The following is a 17,360-nucleotide window of genomic DNA, read 5'->3' on the forward strand; positions in this document are numbered from 1 at the left end:
GATCAGGGACATTGTATTTAACTAATTCAAGCAATTCATGAACTTTCTATTTTCACATGAGGGTCTCATGATTGGCCAAAATACTATGAGAACCTGCATCACATTAAAGTGTAGTGAGAGCTGATATAAAGGGAAAGGGTAAAATCAGAGACATCGCACACTGAGTCATCCTCATTTCAAAGTAGGCAATATACAAAAGGCCTTACAGCACTTCCAACATGAGGGACCAACATACCTGGTAAAGACCACGTCAAATGGACCATATTGAACTGATTAGGATGTCTTTCAATTGAGCATTCATGGGAGCTATATATTGTAGGGCTATTTAACTCATGTTTCCTTTCTCTGCTCCCACAGGGGTAAAGTCATGATCCTTGAGAGAAAATGCACTGAAAGGGTGGAGAAGCTTCGCACAGCGCTCGAGAGCCAACTCCACAACGGGGTCTCCAGCACAGAATCCTTCTTCTCAGTCAAGAGTCCCCTGCTCTTCCACAACAGCTACTCAAAGTCCTCCAGAGATACTCTACAACTGTCTCCATTACCTACTGAAGATATTGCCCCACTGTTTATCCAGTATGGATCTCCATGGAAACACCAAGACCAGCAGTGGGACTGAGCATAGTAACATTGAGCAGTTTCTGTACCCTATGCAAAGTTACTCTCACACCAAATCTATCTTCATCCCTTCACACCTTGAAGAGCTAAAGATGTGGACTATTTCTTTTGATGTGCACTATTTTGCAACTGAATTGACTGGGATATTTTTTTTACAATATAATGAGGTGTATATATTTCCAGAGATTTTTATTTTTTAAAGCAATATATTAATAGTGAATGGTATTTTGTAAAGACATAGATTTTAATCTATACTGTATGTATATGCCGTCCAGACTGTGATGTTCTTTGGTCGATAAAAATACCATAAAATGTGCCATTTTGCTTTAGTATTCTTTGCAGAGATGGTCACTTGAAGATTACTGAAAGCCATATTCCTGTATGTATACAAAGGAATAATATGTTGAAATAAGTATAGTATAGGCTATGGTAGAGCCTCATGGTAGGCTACATCACAAGGGAAATTATATATTTGATGTGCAATGTAAAAAGTTAATAGTAAAAAAACGGATGATGTCTGCTTTAAAAAAAGATATATATTGTCAATTTCTGCTCTATTGCTTACTAAATAAGTTGACAACATAAAATATTTTAAATCCACCAAAAATGACCTCAACATCTATGGATCATGATAAAGAGCACACCACATTTCTTCAATAAGTGTTTCCCAAATAACCAGCAGTACATAATAGTTCTCAATTTTCAGCTCTACCAGCCCACCAGTCTTTGCGTATGTCCATGTAACCTATACATGCAAGCAGGCACACATTCAACCCAACCCATCACACACACACGCACACGCACACGCACACATACACACACTGTTTGCATATTGCTAGTACCCAAAACAATCAAATGAGAGATGTGCTGTCTTATCTGGATAATAAATGCATGTTTGTTTCGTACAGTTCATTTTGAATAATGAAACAACCTGGTTTCAACAGGCTGTTGAGTAACAAAACTGGTTCCCATTCCCAAATGTAAGCAGAAGTCTAATTTGTCAGTTGGGCTGACCACTACCATTTATTGAATTTGTTTCCTGTGAACAGTATGGTAAATTCATGACAGATGAGATATCTCAGTCTGTGCTATGTCCTCTGCTAGACAACCTAAGCATTACTAAAAATACGTTCCACTCCATTTAAGAAAAGTGATGCCTGGTCAAAAAAACTCGTCTAGACCTCAAGTAGAGAGAGGTTTGATTATATGGCTTTATAGCGCCATCTACAGTCAATAAATAGTTAAAGGTCCTCTTCGATGTCACGTGTACGGGACGTTCCAGGTAGGTAGTCTTTATTAGAGTTGCGCTGCTCAGTTGATCAAATTTCACCATGCCTGGACAAATGTTTAACTTGTCAAGAACAAAATCAATATAATAAAGCAATCTTCTTAGATGTGCTCAGAAGATTGCTGCCATATTGATGTGGTTCCTGAGAAGGCCTGCTGGCCCCCCTACCTCTGCAGAAGCACAGTTCCCGCTCAGCCCAGTCAAAACTGTTCGCTGCTCTGGCACCCCAATGGTGGAACAAGCTCCCTCACGACGCCAGGACAGCGGAGTCACTCACCACCTTCCGGAGACACTTGAAACCCCACCTCTTTAAGGAATACCTGGGATAGGATAAAGTAATCATTCTACCCCCCCTTACCCCACCCCAAAGAGAAAATAAATAAATAAAAATAAAAATAATAATTGTAAAGTGGTTGTCCCACAGGCTATCATAAGGTGAATGCACCAATTTGTATGTCGCTCTGGATAACAGCGTCTGCTAAATGACGAAAATGTAAATGTAAATGTTTGATGATGAACTGATCATCTGCGCAGCGTTACTACCTGGAACGCAGCCAAGATTAGTGAGGAAATTCTGTGATTGTGGAAACTCGCGAGAGCCCATAGGGAGTAACGTTACTTCATCATGGCAGGCAATAAGTTGGCATTAGAAGGAAAAATAAGTATTATAAGCTTTCTTTTAGGCCTCGGTGTTGTTATAATTCCCCTTATTAGAACATTCGCTGGACATCTTGACTGGGTATTCGACTATCTCACTGGAGTGAGGGGGAAAATAGCTATTGCGGTGTACATCGCTGTTATCAATGGCTTCTTGCTAATCATATACAAGGGACCTCTATATAAGGTAAGAACTACAGTAGTAGCTAACTAACGTCTGAACTAAGATGGCTAGCAGTAACATTAGCTAAGCTACTTAGCTAGCCTTCTTGATTTCTGTTGTATTTGCCCATCATCCAAAACGGCAGTCAGCTAGCTAGGCTTTATCTAAATTATCAATAATTTTCATTGGCCCTCTTCTTTCTGACAATGTATTGTGCTAACGTTAGCTGGCTAATCCTATTAGCTGAATTGGATTGAGACAGCTGTCACCTTGATTGGCTAAAGATAGAGCCTTAATTTAACTGTAAACTAGATAACACTATTGAAATTAGGTAGGCCGTGCCTAAGGTTATGTTATTGTGTTAACTATTGATTTGGTGCCAGCTTTCTAGTTTCACAAGTTCAAGTTAGAAAGGTTATCTAAGCATACTCCTCTTTCTCCCAGGTTGCTGTGCGAGCCTGCTTCCTTGGTTTTACTTTTGGGTGTGGCTTGATCATAAGCTTTTCCCAAACCACATGGACACACTTTGGCTGGTAAGCATCCAACACCTGTACATTCTCTCTCTCCATCACACACACTACACACAATACTAACCGATGTTACAGTTGAAGTCGGAAGTTTACATACACTTAGGTTGGAGTCATTAAAACTCGTTTTTCAACCACTCCACTAATTTCTTGTTAACAAACTATAGTATTGGGAACTCGGTTAGGACATCTACTTTGTGCATGACACAAGTAATTTTTCCAACAATTGTTTACAGACAGATTATTTCACTTATAATTCACTGTATCACAATTCCAGTGGGTCAGAAGTTTACATACACTAAGTTGACTGTGCCTTTAAACAGCTTGGAAAATTCCAGAAAATGATGTCATGGCTTTAGAAGCTTCTGATAGGCTAATTAACATCATTTGAGTCAATTGGAGGTGTACCTGTGGATGTATTTCAAGGCCTACCTTCAAACTCAGTGCCTCTTTGCTTGACATCATGGGAAAATCAAAAGAAATCAGCCAAGACCTCAGAAAATACATTGTAGACCTCCACAAGTCTGGTTCATCCATGGGAGCAATTTCCAAATGCCTGAAGGTACCACGTTCATCTGTACAAACAATAGTATGCAAGTATAAACACCATGGGACCACGCAGCCATCATACCGCTCAGGAAGGAGACGCGTTCTGTCTCCTAGAGATTAACGTACTGTGGTACGAAAAGTGCAAATCAATCCCAGAACAACAGCAAAGGACCTTGTGAAGATGTTGGAGGAAACAGGTACAAAAGTATCTATATCCACAGTAAAATGAGTCCTATATCAACATAACCTGAAAGGCCGCTCAGCAAGGAAGAAGCCACTGCTCCAAAACTGCCATTAAAAAGCCAGACTACGGTTTGCAACTGCACATGGGGACAAAGATCGTACTTTTTGGAGAAATGTCCTCTGGTCTGATGAAACAAAAATAGAACTGTTTGACTATAATGACCATCGTTATGTTTGGAGGAAAAAGGGGGTTCCTTGCAAGCCGAAGAACACCATCGCAACCGTGAAGCACGGGGGTGGCAGCATCATGCTGTGGGGGTGCTTTGCTGCAGGAGGGACTGGTACACTTTACAAAATAGATGGCATCATGAGGAAGGAAAATTATGTGGATATATTGAAGCAACATCTGAAGACATCAGTCAGGAAGTTAAAGCTTGGCCACAAATGGGTCTTCCAAATGGACAATGACCCCAAGCATACTTCCAAAGTTGTGGCAAAATGGCTTAAGGACAACAAAGTCAAGGTATTGGAGTGGCCATCACCAAGCCCTGACCTCAATCCTATAGAAAATGTGTGGGCAGAACTGAAAAGGCGCGTGCGAGCAAGGAGGCCTACAAACCTGACTCAGTTACACCAGCTCTGTCAGGAGGAATGGGCCAAAATTCACCCAACTTATTGTGGGAAGCTTGTGGAAGGCTACCTGACACGTTTGACCCAAGTTAAACAATTTAAAGGCAATGCTACCAAATACTAATTGAATGTATGTAAACTTCTGACCCACTGGGAATGTGATGAAAGGAATAAAAGCTGAAATAAATATTTCTCTCTACTATTATTCTGACATTTCACATTCTCAAAATAAAGTGGTGATACTAACTGACCTAAGACAGGGAATTTTTACTAGGATTAAATGTCAGGAATTGTGAAACTGAGTTTAAATGTATTTGGCTAAGGTGTATGTAAACTTCCGACTTCAACTGTAGTTCGATACCTGTTTATGCATAGTTCTCAGTCAGTTCATGTCTTTACAGGTATATGTGCTCCTTGTCTTTCTTCCACTACTCGGAGTACTTGGTGACGGCCATCATTAACCCCCGCAGCCTGTCTCTGGACTCCTTCCTGCTCAACCACAGTGTGGAGTACACCGTGGCTGCTGTCTCCTCATGGGTGGAGTTCACCATAGAGAAGCTCACTGTCCCAGGTCTGTCCTCCATACCACACTTGTGCTCAATGGTTGCGTTCCAGCCCGACTACATTGCTGGCGTTGCATTGCATCAACCAATGGTACCACGTCATTCTACACAGGCAGGCGTCTGCAATGTAGGCTCAATCCCAATACCCCCCGCTGTCCCTTGGTGGGGGAGTAAGTGGCATTCGAAAACGGAGCAGCTAGTGGGAGGGAGAGCTAAATTAGGCCTAGGGAATGGGACATCACTACATCACTTGCGCACATCAGAAACACTTGCGCACATCAGAAACTGCTTATGGATACCACACAATTAATTGACGATGAGCCTTGTGTTTTTCACAGTGCCTATACTGGCTGCAGTAATAGCTTTTCTTTTATAGTTCTCATGCAACAAATACGAGCATCAAATGAGAAACAACAATGTGCCTGTAATGTACCCATCCTCTGGCTGTGGTTCTATGTGGAGTAGTACTGAAGCAGGACTTTCATTCCATAGCAGTTTGACATGTAACAGTCGCATTCCCTTCACTCCGTCATTACCAGTGTAAACATTGTAGCCAGAACAATTAAAACCACTGTTCTGAACGAATATTCTTACCAAACGTTTTAGGGTCCATACCAGGTCCATACACAGATCGGCTACATAGCTACACATCCATAGCATACAGGTCTTTTTATCCTCCACTACACAATAAGGAAGAAAATAGTTAGCTGCTGCTATGTTGCTTGCATTGGCAAATATCTTCAGTCTCTGTTCTGTTACTAGCTACAATAAAGAACAATTACAAGTGATTGACTTATTGACTGAAGTATTTTTTAATGAACAGCAAGGCAAGCTTACATAACATTTTCAGTAAATGCTTTAGTTAGCTAGATTCTTTACATACACTGGGTTTCACAGATGACAGCCTGGTTTGCTCAGTAGTCCCTTCAACATGAATTACAATTCATACAAATGTCAAACGCCCATATAGCAAGCTAAATGTATAGCTAGTTGGCTAATGTTAGCTAGTCAGCTAGCTTGTTAAATAGCGATTTTCATAAATTAACTTTATGACCAAGAAATATGCATTATTTTTCTCTACATTTAACAAAAATATTCCTCATAACTGTAAATGCTTTGCATGATTCAGTATGAAGTTATAATTCATTACATTTCCTTCCATCCTAGTATTTGTCAGCCATCTTCCCGAAGCAACTTTTTAGAGCTTTGGGTCGCAGAGCTTTATGGTAGTTTTAATAACAACTCGATAGGAAGTCTGCATGTCGATTTGCTTTGTTTGGAGGAACAACTAGAGAGCTGAAAACGCACTACCCCCCCCCTCGCTCATAGTTGAATTGGAACACAACTCCGACTCAATGTGGCTTCCGGAATCGTGCAAAATGGAGGGGGAGGGCTAAGGGGTGGTATTGGGATTGAGCCGTAGTCAGCCTGGAACGCAGCCAATAACTTTTCATGTCTTAGTTGAAATGGCATGACATGTCGTCACAAGAGGAGTTAAATGTCTCAATTGGCTGTGAACGTTTTCCCTCTGTCTCAGAGCTGAAGCAGCTGAGCTGGCTCAGCCTGGTGGGTCTGGTGATGGTGCTGTGTGGGGACTTCCTGCGTAAGTCTGCCATGCTGACGGCCGGCTCTAACTTTAACCACATCGTCCAGAACGAGAAGGCCCAGAGCCACGTGCTGGTCACCGATGGGGTCTACGCCTTCTTCAGACACCCCTCCTACGTGGGCTGGTTCTACTGGAGCATTGGCACACAGGTACATGCCTGTAATGTCAAAATTGGGAAAGTTACCAGAATTTTGCAACCCTAGTCACAGCAGCATGCAGTATTAGCATGCAGGCTGATATATAAGCTAAGCTCTGTTCCCCTTTTAAGAATCCAAACATGTTTGTTTCTTAAACAGGTTACAATCAAGCCCACTCCACTGATTTAACTTTTCCATGTCTAATGTTCCAGGTGATGCTGTGCAACCCTGTCTGCATCGCGGGCTACACCATGGCCAGCTGGCGCTTCTTCCGTGAACGGATTGAGGAGGAGGAGCTCTCTCTCATCCATTTCTTCGGAGAGGACTACCTGGAATACAAGAAGAAGGTGGGCACCGGCCTGCCCTTTATTTCAGGCATCCGCATCAACAGCTCCTAGGTGTGAGAGATGGGGTCCTGGACGTATGAACATGGCAGACAGACAGGCACTGTGAGGGGCAGCCCTGGTCAGCATACTGTGGATTAGCCCTTGTGGTCACCTGCCCTGGGGGGCCTAGAGCTCACAGAGACTGACACCTATGAGCGTGGTGGGCTCCCCAAAGGCCTGGATAGACAGACTCACTCAAAAAGAAACGACACCCCCCAATGTTGTATATCCATTGCACACATCCAACCACCTGTTTGGTTTGTTTGACTACTAGAGACTTTTTTTTTTTTCATCTTTCTTTTATCTCCGATGTCTCCCTTTTCTGTGTTTTCCATAGGGAGGAGTTGAGTTTCTTCAGTGGATGCTGAATTGATTTTTAGCTTGGGTTACTGAATCAGAAGTGCTGTAATGAGCCTGGTTGAGTGTCTGCTATTCCTTCTTTGTCTGGCTTATCACTAAGTCATCATTACTAGGTCTCAGCATTTACAACAATAGTTTTACATAATATTAGGGATGCACAATTTAATCGGCCCTCGTACATATTCTGTCCTGGTAGGTAAATAATTAATTTCTGAGTGACTATGTTGTACGTTTACAAAAATGTCCAAAAGTTACGGTAAAGTGGTCGCTTGCAACATGGTCTTTGCCCCATAAGTTAATTAACTTTTCATAAATGATAAGAAAAAGGCCTTTTGATGAAAATCAAATGTTAAAATATGCCATGAGAAAATATTGGTTATAGGTATCAGCCCAGAATTTCTATATTGATGCATCCTTACACAAAATAATGATTTATTTTAAACGTTTTGGAAACGGTTCAGGGAACAAAACCGGAAAAGAACGACATTTTTCAAGGAACAGAAACGGATTCGGGAACTAAAGTGATCCATACTGTTCCGGAACAGAACCGTTATTTTAAAAGCATGGAAACCGTTTAATAACAAACTTTTACATTCTAGGCATTTTTTTCTAGTCCCACAAAAAAACGCAACAAAGCGCATATGCAAAGCTCTCACTCAAACTTATTCCAGCGTCTGCCTGCAAACTGAAAATCTTTGCCAGTGTGTGTGCATGTTTAGGCTACCTGCCCCTCCCCCCTCTGAAGCATAGTCTACTGTACTGACCTTTAGAAGCGTGAGAAGATGGGGAGAGATCTTTTTAATTAGCTAGAGAAGAGTGGATTAACTGTTTCAATGCTAGTTAAGGATACTATAGGCCTAGTTATCATGTTTCACATTGGATTTATTAACTACAAAAAGGTAAGATGTGTTTTTAATTCTGGTGCTGCTCGTCACACACAAGCTTGTTAGCTAGCACGCTCAAATGACATTCAAAGCCTCTCCTCCTAGGTATAATTCTGTGAACCTAATTCAGATAATGCATGTCATAACAAGATGCCCAGCGCTTCAAGCCTGCTCCTCAACCCTCTCGCTCTCTCCCAACCCGTAAAATTTCAGTCGAATCTTGCGCCGTAGGCTACGCTTGTCTGTCCATCACGCATGTAAACAACTAGCTTACCTGCTCTATCCGCGCTGATTGGTAATTTAATGAGCTAAATGTAGAAAAACTGTTGATTTCACAGGTTTCGAACCGGTTCAGAACTTTATTTTGCTGGTCAGAACAGTGAAACGGAACAAATAAAATAGTGGTTCTGTTGAGAACGAAACGATTGGAAAATCATTTCAGTTCCAACCCCTGATTTTTAAATTCACATATCCCATGTCCACTCAGGATCAAAAGGCTGTACAATCACAAATCTTTTGCTAATTTGACAACCTGAGCAAGTTGCAGCCTGGTTCTCGGATTTCTCCAATCGGTACGGCGTAATAAGTCAGAAATGTCTACTTTGTAAGTAATTCAAACATAATGAACACTGACAATCCATTCACTGTTCTATTCCAGTCTGCTGTAAGTCTTAAAATTGTCCCTGGGTATGAATCAGGGGTGTTGTTCCTTCCATAGGGTTTTAGTTATAGGGGCACTGACAAATAGTCATCTTTAAAATGCATTCGCTCTCACACGCTCTCTCTACCTCCACTTAATCATCACTCCACCTGTTATTTATTTGTTCTGTGTGCTTGTCTCCTCATGCTCACTGTGTATTGAAACCAACCAAAAGATGCATTCCTATGGCTAAGGGGTTCAGAGAGCTCAACCCAACATGGCTTTCTTCTGAACTACCACAGCTTGTCTCAGGTGAAAGGTCGCCTCTGCCCTCCACTCTGTATGCCCAGACTGTATGGAGTGCAAGAGGAGTATGTCTGTGAGTGAAAAGAGAATTTGTGAAATTAGAACAGTCAAAAGCACTTTAACTGTGCAAGACGAGTGTGTGTGAGTTAAAGAGAGTTTCTGAAATTAGGACAGTCAAGAGCACTATAAAAGTGATGTATTACATGAATACTGATGAGATGTAGATTAATTAATATAAGAGCACATACAGTTGGCTGCAGACATATGATAGTTTGCTGCTCCAAGCATGATCCAGCTGAGCTGAACATGGAAAAAGCCAGTTGTGTTGCACTATAGTATGACAATACTACAGTTTATTACAGGTAATGTAAAAATGTATCATGCAGAGGGTATACTTATCTAACTCTTGACTGATAACTTTTTTCACTTTACTGACATTTTCTGAATTGATTGAACAACATTGTCCTGTCAAATAAAATCACAAGTTTATCCTAAGAAAATTGTCATCCTCACATTAGGTTGACTTTCATGTTGTTGGCACTCTAGTCCTAATATGGATAATGGATGCATGCTCAAATTACTACAAGAAGTCAACCTGAACACAGTTATTTTCAATATAATGCACTTTGTTGGTGATGAAGTCTCATGCCCCTATCCAGTTGTTTAGGTAGACATCTCCTTCCAAATGGCTATCTCTGTGGTCTTCTGCTTCCCTGGCCAGTAGAAATCCTTGTTCTTGAGGGCAGCCTCATCAGAGAGGTTGCTGAGAGTGTGGTTGTCATCTGTGGTAGGCCTACAGGTCAGGTCATTTCTGTTGAGGTAAAGCATAAAAGTAGAGGTTTAACAGAGAAGTTGTATAGTTTTCATTCAAATCAATCAGATCAATTCTTCCAACAAGTTATTCAGTAATCTCCTAGCTAGCTTACGTCAGTGTTGTTGAAATGGTTTGTTTAGTATCTGTGGTGTCCTCATAGATCTTCAGCATGGCCTCTGTACGGTCGTCTTTCAGCTCCTTAGGCTCTTTCAGTCTGTGGGAACATTGAAAAGAGAATACTTCATGGTAAACCATGTCTTGCACAGTCACCATGATATAAACAAACGCTTCAGTCTGTGACCCTTGTCAGAGTAAATTGTACATTTGCCAAACTATCTTGTTAGTCAAGACATTGTAGTTTGTGATATTGAGTTCCAGTGGCTGTGCTCCAGTACCTGGGTTCAAGGCGTTCCTTCACCTTGGCGATGGATCGGATATAGGGCCCAATTTGCCTGGCGATGGTGGTTAGATAACTGTTCTCTTGCCTTAGCTGCGTCAGATCATGAAGCTGGGCTGAAAACAGAATGGCCACATGCAGTACATAAATCACTAACTTGACCATATCTATCTCACAGCTAACAGAAAAACAAAATCCCCCTTACCTTCATAGATTTCCTGTTCATTTGCAACCCTCTGAAAGGTTGCCTCCCAGACCTAGGGGAAGGATAACAAGATGGAAATGAGCTTTGAAAAGATAAGCTGGGTTGTGTGAATACTTTTTCATAATCCTCATTGCTTTAGTGATTCCCACCTCCTCAAACATGGCCCTCATGTGTTCCACTGCAGAGTACTCAGAGGAGATCTGTCTGTCCATCTGCACGGAGGTATCCAGGATGTCTCCCATGGTGTCGGTCTTGATGAGGGAGTGGTGCTTGGTCAGATCCCTGTGGGTCTCCTGCACCTGGTCCTTCAGCTGCTGAATGGACATCTGCAGCTTCTGGAGTCAGGAGAACACAAGGTTTTTATGGGCTACATCAGGGTAGAGGAATCAAGGTAGCGCCTTGATTGAAATCAATAAACCATGCATCTCTAAAGTGAACGTCAGAACTATTCATGACATGTATTTCAAATACACATACAAAAACATTGTGTTTGTCATTTTGTAACAATGGGTATCAGAGCTGTACAGTAACTAAAAAGCGCTGTAGAAGCTCACCCTGTAGCTGGTCTCATAGTTGTGGCAGTGCTCGGTGAAGGGGGTCTCGCCTCCCTCGGCTAGGAGGACCTTGGTGCTGATATAGCGGTGGGGGGTAGGCTTCCGCACCACGGACGAGCCCAGGGAAATGTCACTGGTGGCTGGGGAGTGGCAGGGCATGGACAGGGACGACTGCAGGCTGAGGGGACAGAGGGACAGTTACACAAAACAATGAATAAATCAGTATCTTGACATAACATTTTGGGCATCAGGCAGGGGTGTCCTCATATTTCCGCTGGCTATTTTAGAACACGACAAGCGCATATTTGGGAATTACAAGCATACTGGCTTGAATTTTGAGGTTTCACTCATTGGGAACACCAATAACATGCTGATGACATTTTCCCTTAAATCGTGTAGGTCTGCACTATTTCCATACGGTAGGGGTGAAATATGACTCACAGTCCGCTGGCATTGGCCAAACTCAATCCAGACACACCCCCAACAATGGACACCGAGCGTCTTTGGCCCAGCAGTAACAGAGTCTCAAGGCAACGAGCAAATTCGGACCGAAACTCTGTGTTGATCTAAACCAGAAACATAGAAGACAAATGGGATGTATATTTGGGATGTGACATGACCAAACATCAGTTGAAGAGGCAAGATGACAAGAGAGGGTCTTTTCATTAACCGAAAGGTCGCCAGTTCGAATCCCCGAGCCGATAATGTGAAAAATCTGTCTGTGGCCTTGAGCGAGGCTTTACCCTAATTGATTCAGGGTCACCGTTGATAATGGCCGACCCCGGCCGTGACCCCACTCTCCCAGGGTGTCTCAGGGGGAGTTGGGATATGCAAAAATCACATTTCCAATTCACACATGCATATTAATTCACACGTGTACATGTGTGAAATAGGACAAATATAAGCGCCTACCTAATTATTTATCTTACCTTGCTACTCTGAGCTGGTCTCAGTCTGTGTGGAAGTTTGACAATCTTCTTCAGTCTCTCCATCAGTTGCTGAATAACAGATACCAAAGTCAAACACATTTGCTTAAAAACTGTATTCACAATTTCTAGTATTCCATTTAATGTTTTGGTGTGTGCTCTTCTGGATTCATGGAACCAGATTGGGCATTATTTATCATACTGTATTGTACATACATATCCCATGTCAAGAAACTCAAACTTGTTGGCTGAACTTAGGAAGGCTGAGCAAGTGACCAGATGAACCTAGAGACAGGAAAGGCAGAGAACATTGCCTTGAGTTGACTATATTACACCTGCTCAAGATGGGACATCCATTTGGATTACAAATACAACAGGTGTATCACTACTCCAGGATAGAAAGGCATGCCATAGATAGGACATTACCTGGAGAGTGGGTAAGAGTGCAGCCAGATGAGACAGCTGTTCTTTGAAGGCTCTCTCTTTCTCCTCATGCTGACTGTTAAAAACAGAGAGAATCCATTTTAAATGGATCTCTTACAGTATCTAACTGGACCAACATGCATGATCTTGCCCCACATGTCAATAGCAACACTATCATGTGATTATCACCCTTACTCTTTAGCTTGTGCAGCATATGCAAAGCTTTTTGGAACATTTGCTACTGGGTTCAAAGTGGTGCCATGCAAGCCTGATGTAGCTAGTCTGACACATTATTATTATGAATTAGGCTTTTATCTATATTGGTCTGCTGCCATGGATACCTTAATCTCCCAGCAGGATCTATAAATGTGGAACAGGATACATAGGCAGGCATTAGATGAGCCATTAGCCTGTTCAATATCTCTGTGTGCATCCCAAATGTCACCATATATCCTATATAGTGTGCTACCCTATGGGCCCTGGTCAAAAGTAGTGCACTATAAAGGGAATAGGGTGCCATTTGGGATTCAGCTTCCTGCCATGAGAGTTCATTGAGTTTACAGTGAATTTTATTGGCTAGATGCAACCATTGAGGCTGAATCTGTGTGCTCTGTATTCGGATGGCCAATTCAAACAATGACAGGTAAATGCCAAATATTTCACAGTTTCTCTGAGCATAGGCTATACATTACATTATAAACATGATTGTCTCTGCGCCCAGTGCCAGTGGAGGACGGCTCATAATAATGGCCGGAATGGAGCAAATGGAATGGCATCAAACACATAGAAACCAGGTGTTTGATGTATTTGATACTATTCCACTGATTCCGCTCCAGTCATTACCACGAGCCCATCCTCCCCAATTAAGGTGCCACCAACCTCCTGTGGCGCCCACCTTAACTGGTTTTCAAGCAAGGTAGCCTGAAGCAAAATGTATTATCACCTTTGAGCTGCTTTCAGAAGAATCTTTTTTCTTTCTGCCAGTTTTTCCTTCAAAAGAGGACAATATTATCTGTGTCAAGATTAAATGATTAAATGAAATTAACTATACTGCCCAACTAAAACTATTACAATGAAAAAGTACATTCATTTCTTCTCAGTGTTAAGTTTGTAAATGAAAAGCACTACTTGAGCATTCCAATTTGATCAACTTTTGATCTAATGTTATGTTGTGCAATGTATTGAACTTTCAGCTACTTTAGGAGATAAGGCATGAAGGGTGACACCTTTTGGTAGAATAAACTGCTAGTCAAAAAAACTAAAACATTCTAAAACAAAAAAATTTAACAACGTTGATTGATTGAGAAAAACTGTCATTGGAATGGAGGGACATTTCCAGCTTTGAGTTGAGTTGAACGTTTTCTAAATGACCGATGCCTGTGTCAGCTCACCTGCATGTTGTTGAACAGAGTGCTGATAGAGCTCTCCTCCTCATCCACGTTCTCTCGGACCTCCCCGATCATTGCCTTCAGCAGGATGATGGCCTCTCTGGCAGACGTCTGGAGCTCCTTTACCGCCTAGGGGTCAGGGGTGACACCATGAGAGGGTACTGGACACCACCACACACACACCCAACAAACTAAACTAAACTTCACCATGTTCGCCCACATGTATTGTCTATAGGTATACTCTACAGCAATATGGAATAAGTAGGTAATGCAGAGTTAATGAAGAGAATGCACTCACTATGACGGCTTGGTCCAGCCTTTCACAGCCTTGCATATATGCTGTCTCAATATCAATGCAGTGTGCTCTGCTCTCCCTGAAGGACACACACACACAAGCAATTGCTTAATGGTTGTTTATTTAATTATTTAAGTGATCAAATATTAGGGATAGGAGCTGAATGTAACTCACACTTGCATGTCTCTGAAACAGTTGATACACAGCATGGATTTCTTCTCTGTGGAGAACATTATGTACAGCTCGTCATGGAGGGCTGTGGGCAGACAGACAGTCAGTCACTGTCAGACAGACAGACAGAGCGAGACAGTCATTACAATGGAATCTCAGAGGAGATAATATGAGCTGGAGAGCCTTGGATTTCACCAAAATGTTATGTGCACCTGCTAGTTTATCCATAAAAGGTATCTAGCTGTGTTTGAAGAAGATTGGAGCTTTAACACACCACACTTTTTGTGGGCCTCCTTTGTGCGTTTGGCAAGGGAGACAATATCATGGCTGGAGAACATTTTGGCCTTGTGGGTTGTTTCCCTGCAAGCTCCACACAGCGGCTGGCTACAAGTGTTGCAATAATACATTGCATCCACATCCTGTCAACACACAAGACCACAAAAATATTCAAAAGCTTGTACTGCAGACAGAAACTACAGGTATGAACCAAACCTGTGTTTGTTAGGATAATTTTTGCATACATGGTTAAGGTCCAAATAAATAATTCAGAGTTAATCAATCCTTAATACCTGCTTCTTGCACTCCAGATCACAGTTGGAACACTGAACAGTCTCCTCACAGTCAGTAGAGTTATCTACCAGGAACTTGAGCAGGCGGTCCTCCTGGGGTAAGGCACTTAGGCCTTTGACAATGGACTGTAGTCTGTACCAAAACCAAGAGTGGTTACACAAAACATACAAATAGGATCCAACACATTTAGCTACTAACAATCGTAAAATGAAGAGATCCTTGAAAAGTAAATGGAAACGATCTAATATATTTAAAAGTGATTGTGTTTAAAGTTTTACCCTTTGTTCTGTATGGGTTGGATATCTTATGCTACAGCTGTTGAACTATTGTTCTCATGTAGGCTATTGCCTCTCCCATTACCAAGTATTTACCTAGTCTTCACGGCAACACAGCCACAAATAGCATCGCTCTGAATTCTGATTACACAAGGTAATGTCAATGATAAGAATAGCAACAAACGACACTGCATTTTGCTTTATACCAGTGTGATTTCCCATGTCATTAATTGAATGAATGTCACAAACAAACAGTTTGCTTAAAGCATATTTCCTGTGTTTAAAGGGGGGCTAGAGGATTGACTAGGCTTGTCCTACACTTAGTAAGGTCCATTGTAGCCTCTCACCCTCTCACCCTTACATAAGAAGACCTCCAATGAATACTTCATCTGAAATGTACAGGCTGTCATAGAAAGCAAAGCATGTAGCCTATATTACAGAGCATGTAAGTTAGTTATGTAAGTATGTTAGTTAGTTTGTTTGTTAGTTTTGTTAGTTTTGTTAGTTGAGCTACATGTGACTCAGGCAAAATAAACTCATAGGCATCCTGGAAATACCACCACAATCTCATCTAAACTCATTTGTACTGACATTACCATATCAATATCCACAGTACTGCATAATGACAACACTGTTACATAATCCAGTCCTGGAGGTCACAGCAATTAACTTAACCTGAGCCCAGAGGGATCAATCATTCAAATGTCAAGGTGCCCAAACTCTCTTTATCTTCTTACTGAGAGTTGCCAGCTATCTAGGACCAAGCTGTTCTCAATGCCAGGCAGGATGAAACAAAGGCAGGATTTACACTGCAGCTGTCCATTTCCCCCAGATAATCCCATAAGACTTTCATCCTGGCAGTGCTAACTGGAGAGGCTATGTTGTTCTAGGTATCTTTCAGTGTACACGCATCAATGATAAATACTTCAGCCCTTCCAATGACATCAGACAGGATGGAGAAAATGGAGTTGAACAGTCCATGGGACATTTTACTATAATAGCTATTAATATGATGAAGTAAGCCTAGAACAAGTTAGCCTTTTCCAAGCCAGAACGGCCCATAGGGAAAGGAGTCTATCTCCTGTTTCTGTAGCGTGAGGCAGCTTAAACTACTGTACATGTACACGCCCTGGACGCTAGCCTGTTGCAGGGTCTTACCCCCAATCCATCTCCTTAATGCTGAGTGCCAAGCAGTGAGGCATCAGGTCCCATTTGGTATGACTCGACCGTGGATCAAACCCCCAACTTTCCAATCTTAGGGCGTACACTTTAACCACAAAGTCACTGAGTTGGTCATTGATATGATAAAGCAAAGGAATTTGTTCCATAAGAAAGTAAAATACCTATACCATGATTCATGCCATCCAGTAAATCAATGGAATGACCCATGCTTACCCACAGAGGGGGCAGGAGAGTCTGCCTTCCACGGCCCTGCCACGCAGACAACTGGCGCAGAATGTGTGGTAACAGTCCAGCAAACAGGGGTGTTCGTACTGCTCATGGCACAAGTGGCATACCAAGGGGTGGCAGTTGGCACTGTCTGGGTCGTATAGGTTCTCCAAAGGGCAGAAGATTCCTCCAGACATCTGTAAATACAACACAGGAAAGCCCATCAGAGTGATGCTGATCTATGTTGCTGATATTTGAGCGATTGAGTGAAAATGCACACCCCAAATCATTCCTTGATGTATCAACTGTGGTATACTGTCACAAACACATCAACATACAGTTGAAGTCGGAAGTTTACATACACTTAGGTTGGAGTCATTAAAACTCGTTTTTTCAACCACTCCACAAATGTCTTGTTAACAAACTATAGTTTTGGCAAATCGGTTAGGGCATCTACTT

General features: G+C 42.0%; 2 protein-coding genes across 2 annotated transcripts; one reads left to right on the forward strand and one right to left on the reverse strand.

The window, feature by feature from the left end:
• The first annotated feature begins 2,485 nt into the window (after positions 1–2,485).
• On the forward strand, positions 2,486–9,987 carry LOC311147383 (protein-S-isoprenylcysteine O-methyltransferase-like). Its single transcript, XM_084184079.1, has 5 exons — positions 2,486–2,747; positions 3,168–3,256; positions 5,014–5,183; positions 6,713–6,930; positions 7,131–9,987. Exons 1-5 carry the CDS (start codon positions 2,529–2,531, stop codon positions 7,314–7,316), a joined length of 882 nt encoding a protein of 293 aa, XP_084040205.1. The 5' UTR covers positions 2,486–2,528; the 3' UTR covers positions 7,317–9,987.
• A 170-nt stretch (positions 9,988–10,157) lies between these two features.
• On the reverse strand, positions 10,158–17,098 carry LOC311147617 (RING finger protein 207-like; the record flags this gene model as incomplete). The annotated part of the gene is made up of 17 exons (XM_084184353.1): positions 10,158–10,305; positions 10,421–10,522; positions 10,704–10,821; positions 10,911–10,962; positions 11,060–11,245; positions 11,465–11,642; positions 11,906–12,030; positions 12,394–12,462; positions 12,607–12,675; positions 12,817–12,889; positions 13,757–13,803; positions 14,205–14,330; positions 14,500–14,575; positions 14,671–14,752; positions 14,942–15,086; positions 15,237–15,369; positions 16,908–17,098. The coding sequence occupies 17 exons, from the start codon at positions 17,096–17,098 to the stop codon at positions 10,158–10,160; spliced, it is 1,920 nt and encodes a 639-aa protein (XP_084040479.1).
• Between the last annotated feature and the right edge of the window lie 262 nt (positions 17,099–17,360).

Source organism: Coregonus lavaretus (genome assembly GCF_964263955.1).
Source record: "Coregonus lavaretus genome assembly, chromosome: 20".
In the NCBI taxonomy this organism is placed as follows: Eukaryota; Metazoa; Chordata; class Actinopteri; order Salmoniformes; family Salmonidae; genus Coregonus; species Coregonus lavaretus.